Source organism: Primulina huaijiensis, chromosome 10 (genome assembly GCF_012295235.1).
Source record: "Primulina huaijiensis isolate GDHJ02 chromosome 10, ASM1229523v2, whole genome shotgun sequence".
Taxonomy (NCBI): Eukaryota; Viridiplantae; Streptophyta; class Magnoliopsida; order Lamiales; family Gesneriaceae; genus Primulina; species Primulina huaijiensis.
The window spans coordinates 1,000,788-1,007,848 of record NC_133315.1 but is presented as its reverse complement, the minus strand read 5'-3'; the positions used below and the strand labels follow the sequence as shown (position 1 = coordinate 1,007,848).

The window sequence follows — 7,061 nt, the reverse complement described above, 5'->3', positions numbered from 1 at the left end:
TCTAATTTTATTAGGATGAAATCTCGAATTCGAAATTCAGTCGAACTCATTTTTTTTAGTTTTAAAAAGAAAGCTATTCGTATTTCTGTAATTGTAAATACTCTCTGGTGATTAAATAAAAGAGTTGGTCTTCTCCCGTGGACGTAGTTAATTCAAAGCCGAACCACATAATCTCTTTGTCCCTCATTTTTCCTTCTATGTTTGAGTTCTAGTACAATAGATTGTGAGGAGGAAACGTGTTCTTCGTCTGCTTGATTTGGAAACAAATCTTAACAATAACATTATCTTAACATTCGATAAGTCAGTATATAAACAGTTTTAAATGAGTTATAAATTTTTTGAAAAAATTTAAAATATATAGTTTTTATAAAAAAAAAATATGATAAGCATCTGATATTTTTTTTTTATTATACAATTTTTTTTCCTAATGATGTAAAAATGACTATATTAACTGAACATGTTCAATGAAATCTAGCGAACCGATTTTTTTTTTAAATCGGTTGATGAAATATTATTTTGTGGTCGTTCGATTTCATCAAAACCGACCCGATGAGCGAAATTCGATAGTTATTTTTCAAAAATTTTAATTTTTTTAAAAATATTAAAAGTATTTTGTAATATTTGTTTATTTACTATTTTTTTTTTTTATTTTTAAATTCTGACATTAAAGCCACGAATTCACAACTTTTAGCCTTGGGCCTGGTTACGAAATGAGACCCAATTCAAATACCTCCCCCAGAACTCCAATCGACCCGTTGTTTTCAGTTCACGTCCCCACCGACGCATCCAACGGCCAGAAATCGCTCCACCTTATTCGCCTATAAATCGCAAGCCCTAAACCTCATTTCTTCTCCTCTTTCTTCTCCGCTGCTGCGTCTCATCGATTCACCCTCCCCCTGAAGCAGCGGAACTCAATCAATCCCTCTAACACACAGCATACACACGCACGTATACATACGTACATACTGGTGTACGTATAGCCTATGATGCCTTCCGTGGTTGTGGCGGAGTCTCGTTTATCCGAGAAGAAGCTGAAGATGAAAAAGGCTGAGGATTGCTCTGTTGAAGAGGATTTTGTGGAGAAAAATAGCAAGAAAGAGAAAAGGTCGAGCAAAAAGACTAAACTAACCTCCGAGCCTGATCCAGACGATTCGAATTCCAATAACCATTTGAAAAAGAGCAAAGAAAAGAAGCGAAAGGCATTGGAAACTGTCGAAGATGATGATTACGAGGAGAGGAGCGAGACCAGTATGGAGATTGGCGAGCCGATTAATGATTTAGGTAAGAAGAAAAAGAGGATGAAATTGAAAGAGGAGGAAGAGGAGGAGAATCCCAATGCGGTGTCTAATTTCCGGATATCGAAGCCGTTGAGGGATGCTTTGAAGGTTAAGGGGATTGAATCGCTGTTTCCTATTCAGGCGATGACGTTCAATACTGTTCTTGATGGTTCGGATTTGGTTGGAAGGGCACGCACTGGTCAGGTTAGGGTTTTTTTGGGGTTTAATGAGGATTCGTTTTTTATTTTTGTGAGTTGATGTCTATTTCCTAAATTTTTATTTGATTTCCCATGGTTGAATTCACATCGGAGGTTTTTCTATCGATTGAATATTCTCCAGCGACATGATGAACGAAGGATGTTAGTAGCTTGTTTTTATTTGAGCTGGTATAATTGAGTTGATGTAATCGGTAAATTACAATCTATTGAACTTTATCTGGATGTAACTTCTCAATGAACGTGGATGTAGGTTGTCAGTGGTCAATCATTCGTCTGTGTAACTATTATTGAAATCCATATCTTTCTGATGCTAATTGTTCGATTCTAGTCTCTCCTGATTCTGGTGGGAAACTGTTTCATCTCTGAATAAACAAATAGATATGATTTAACTCCTTTATATTTAATGAAAGTTTTATGCATTGACTATGCATTCCACGTCTTTAACTCTGGAAGTATGATAACAGGGGAAAACATTGGCATTCGTCTTGCCCATATTGGAGTCGTTGACAAATGGGCCTGCAAAAGCATCCCGGAAGACTGGATATGGAAGGACACCTAGTGTTCTTGTGCTTTTACCCACTAGAGAATTGGCCACACAGGTATTATCTTCTATATTCGGATATCTGTTAATTTTGTGAAGAAATGTAGAATAATACTTCCTTATTTCCTTACTTTATTCAAAAGAAGTCACAAAAATACATGATTTTAATATTATCCTTCCAAGAGACATTGGTTTATCACAGATTATATTTTCATGATGGTTAACCCCTTAATGTTCTTTTAAAGTTTAATGATATCGCCCAAAAAATTGTTATTTGTCCTGTCATTTCAATTTTGCTGTATGGAATCCTGAATCGAAGTTCTGAACACATATTCCAGGTTCCAATACAATATCTCCAATTTTCTTTTTCTTTTTCGAGATTCTTCTGATTATCAACGTCTTATACATTTTCTGGTCCCTACGTTTCTTTCTTAATATGATCTTAGGTGTTTTCTGACTTTGAAGCGTATGGTGGGGCATTAGGGTTGAATTCATGTTGCCTGTATGGGGGTTCTCCCTACCAGCCACAACAAATTCAATTGAAAAGAGGTGTTGATATTGTTGTTGGCACTCCTGGTCGTATCAAGGTCTACTTTATTTAATGCAACTTTCCTCTCACTGTTTGATGGACAATTTTATACAGTTTATTAATAGACGGTGAGTTTGGAATTTATCCTGCAGGATCACATAGAGAGGGGAAATATTGATCTCAGGGCACTAAAGTTCCGAGTACTTGATGAGGCTGATGAAATGTTGAGGATGGGTTTTGTTGAAGATGTTGAACTTATTCTAGGTATGTTATATTGGCAAAATTTATTTCTATTTCTCCTTCTGCCACATCATTGATTGGGCATTTGCATTTGTGTGTTGGATGTGACCTTGTCTTCATTTATAGACTTCTTCAGTGTACTTCGTTTCATTCTTAATCTTAATTTAGTTTTGTTCTTAATCTTAAGTGATTATAATTCCTTTTCATTATAAATTTGAAGGTAAGGTAGAAGATGCAAGCAAAGTCCAAACTCTCCTCTTTAGCGCCACTCTACCAGACTGGGTGAAACAAGTAAGTTTTTCTTGTATTTCTTTGTTTTATTTTTTTCATGCTTCCGGGATTTCCTTGAAGCAGAAGATGCTATGATAATTTTGTTATTCGAACCTTCGTTTTGGTTAGTTGTCCTTCCCCTTTTCTGAATGAAACCTGTATTTGTGATATTAGATTGCAGCTAAATTTTTAAAACCTGATAAGAAGACCACTGACCTTGTTGGAAATGAGAAAATGAAGGCTAGCACTAGTGTGAGGCATATTGTTCTTCCTTGCTCTAGTTCTGCCAGATCCCAGCTTATTCCTGATATCATTCGCTGCTACAGTAGGTTGGTTTGCTTCTGTCAACTGCATTCAATGATTTATATGATTTTTGAAATTTAGTTGTTTTGTATGGTCGTCCTCGTTCCTATCTATTTCTTGTCTCATCTTATTATCTGCTCACCAATTTTCCATGGGATTATTTCTATAGTGGAGGTCGCACTATTATTTTCACCGAGACTAAGGACTCTGCTTCTACACTAGCTGGAGTACTGCCTGGAGCACGAGCTTTGCATGGGGACATACAACAGGCGACACGGGAAGTAAGATGTTATCCTGGTGCACTAATGTGTCCTATCTTCTTTGGTTAAATAAAGAAAAATAGTTGGTTTAAAGTGTGTCCTCTCTTGTCATTTTATTTTACTCAATGTGTAGAAATGGTCTACTATGATGAGTTTATTGTTCATGTCTAAACTAACAACACCTCTAATTTTCTAGCATTGTGATTGAATGGTTCATTGAGATTTCAGTCGCAGTGAGATTCTTTGGTATAGGGTGGCCATTTACAAATTATGCCTAATAAAATTCAGACACACATGGAGATCCTTTAAAACTGTGTTATGATGTTTTCAGGTCACCCTTTCTGGATTTAGGTCTGGAAAATTTTCAACACTAGTAGCTACCAATGTTGCCGCACGTGGATTAGATATTGATGATGTTCAGTTAATTATTCAGGTACTATTTTGTTTTCTTCATCTCACACATTGTTCTAAATTTCGGCCCGGACGGCCGCCTAGGCGGTGCTGAGCGCCCGACTGCACTGAAAATGCGCTAGTCTGCCTAATGACGATATTTGTTATGCTTCAGTGTGAGCCTCCTCGTGATGTAGAGGCATACATTCATCGATCTGGAAGAACAGGCAGAGCAGGTGATTAATGATTTGCTAATGATATGATCCTCTGCATTTTAAGTTCATATTTTTGGTGCATGTCTGTTGAGAAAGTATGTTGAAACCTTTTTAGGCAAAAGTGGTGTTGCTGTAATGCTTTATGATCCAAGGAAGTCAAACTTTTCAAGGATTGAAAGAGAAACAGGTGTGAAATTCGAACACATATCTGCTCCACAACCGGCCGATATAGCTAAAGCTGCTGGTTTGGAAGCTGTGGAAAAGATCACCGAGATCTCTGATAGGTATGCAGCAGTATGCTCTAGAAAGTTTGAAGTGAATGTTTTCTCAGACACTAAAAAAGATAGTAATTTCTCTGACTTGCAGTGTCATTCCGGTGTTCAAGGCTACTGCTGAAGAGCTACTGAACTCATCTGATTTATCACCAGCAGAATTACTTGCAAAAGCTTTGGCCAAGGCTGCGGTAAGTTTTTGTTTTTTGTTTCTATTTTACATGGAAATTTATGAGTTTCGTTGTTGACTCGAGGTTTTCTGTTGGTCATGCAGGGCTATACCGAGATCAAGAGCAGATCACTTCTCACTTCTATGGAGAACTTTGTTACAGTTTTCCTCCAGAGTAGTGGAAGGCCAATTTACTCACCATCGTAAGTTCTTTACAAGTTATTTTCTTTAATTAATCTAGTTTTCCATTGTGCTGGGATATATGTGAAAGGCCACTACATGTATGTAGATCATGTTATGATTTGTTGCCCCCAAGATCATGTTATGATTTGTTGCCCCCACTTCTGTGATACACTATGTCACAAGTTACCCTTAAAACGTAGAATTTTTTTTGCAGTTTTGTATAAATTTAGCAAATAGACTTCTGCAACATGAGAGAATTAGGTGTGGCAAGGTTTTTGCGCAGAGAACTACTTAAAATTTTTAGTTGACTTCTGCGAAGCATGAATAGTGTTTTTATCTCTCATTTTTGTCTAATGGATATATTATTGCAATATGAGGTGTGGTAAGATTTCTGCTCTGAGTAGTTATTTCAATATTTTGTATTATGTATGCGAAAACATTCCATGGTCTTTTGTCTATGCAATCATCTTAGTTCTTGCAGTCTAGTTATTACCTCTATATTTTGTGTCTGATGTTATAGCAGCTTGTAGTAGGTTTATAATTAGTGGTATGTATGAATGCCTCGAGATGTTGGTTGCACTTGACTAGCTCCTTATGTTTATCGATATGCTCTCTACCTTGTCCATTCTTATTGACATTGTGACGTTCCAGCTATGTTTATGGGATTCTACGGAGATTTTTACCCGAAGAAAAAGTTGAGTCAATCAAGGGACTTTCTTTAACAGCTGATGGGAAAGGCGCGGTGTTTGATGTGGCTGCCGAAGATCTGGACATGTTCATTGCTGGTGAGTTCCTACCATCCTTTTTCTCTGTTGATGTCTAGTGAAAGCTGGAGAACTCGGCAATGCAAAGAATCCTTGAAATACCTCTAACCTGTGTTGGCTTTAATTATAGTGCCTATGCTTGGTTATCGAAATGAAATAAACAATTTTCACCTCATTTTCAATTTATTTTCTCAAACAACACTTTCATTCTATACTTTTTCCTACATTTCACTTTTTCCTTGACCATTATTACAATCCTTTCTATTTATCACCACTTCCAGAAATAATCCAATTATTCTGTTATACTCTGATATAATAAAATTTATTATTTATTTTAAAGTATCTCACAAACACAAACTATGTAAAAAGATTAAATAACTCGACATGTTTGTACTTACGTGAAATCTATGGTTGAAAAATGTAACTTCTGAAAACACTTATCAAGAGCTCAATTCATGTTGTCGAATCACTTTTATGAAGACTTTTCCTCAAAACAACCACAACAATACTAAATAGTTTTGGTTTGGTTCACATGCTTTATAATCTGGATTCCTCTGAGCTGCTACATAACTGAGGTTTACGGCATTATGATGGTTGTAGGTCAGGAAAATGCTGCTGGGGTGAACTTGGAGGTGGTAAAATCATTACCTAGTTTACAACAAAGAGAGCCAGCCACTAGAGGTGGAAGATTTGGTGGTGGTGGACGTGGTGGTTTCCCGGACAGGCAAAATGGTAGATTTTCTGGTGGAAGAGGAGGGAAAGGAGGGTTTTCCGACCGGCGAGGCCGTGGTGGAGGAAGAGGTCGTGGCAATGCCAACCACAGATGGTGAAGGCATATCCGGTATAAATAGAGTACCGGCAATCCAGCATGCCCTGCTGAGGCATAACAATTTTGTGTTACTGAAGAAAACTTGTAGTAATTACCAAATGGCTCTCATAACATTTTATTGCCTTTTTCTTTAAATGATAATAAATGTTTTAACTTAATTTAATTTGAGAGTGGGTTGGTTGAATTGTATCAATTTTCTCCGTATTTTTTTAATTTAATATTAATATTAGCTTTGATCCTGTGGGAAGGCTAATTAATACATATTATTCTCTATTTTATTTTATTTTCTTCTTGGCTTAACAAAAGTAAAGTATATTTATAAAGATAATTTCAAAATCCAGTTCATATGATCTGACTTGTCAGATATTATTTGATACATCTATTTATTCAAGCGTTACTTTTTAAAAATATTTTGGACCAAAATCCCAGTTTTTGTTTTTAAGAGAAACTTATTTTCTTACTGTAAAATTTCTATGATATTTTGCGTCTATGATGATTGTACCTGCGATCCCTATAAGCTACAGAACTGATTATTTTTCTAACGTTTTGTTGTCCACCAAAATTTTACAAAAAATACAATTAATTGTTATTAAAGAATAAA

At 36.1% G+C, this 7,061-nt stretch overlaps 1 protein-coding gene across 1 annotated transcript; it reads left to right on the top strand.

The window, feature by feature from the left end:
* Nucleotides 1-838: 838 nt before the first annotated feature.
* Nucleotides 839-6,644, top strand: LOC140986224 (DEAD-box ATP-dependent RNA helicase 7-like). The gene is made up of 14 exons (XM_073454308.1): nt 839-1,481; nt 1,960-2,094; nt 2,483-2,623; nt 2,718-2,829; nt 3,026-3,096; nt 3,250-3,404; nt 3,548-3,659; nt 3,970-4,071; nt 4,204-4,264; nt 4,359-4,527; nt 4,610-4,706; nt 4,790-4,887; nt 5,519-5,652; nt 6,232-6,644. Exons 1-14 carry the CDS (start codon nt 984-986, stop codon nt 6,459-6,461), a joined length of 2,115 nt encoding a protein of 704 aa, XP_073310409.1. The 5' UTR covers nt 839-983; the 3' UTR covers nt 6,462-6,644.
* The last annotated feature ends 417 nt before the right edge of the window (nt 6,645-7,061 follow it).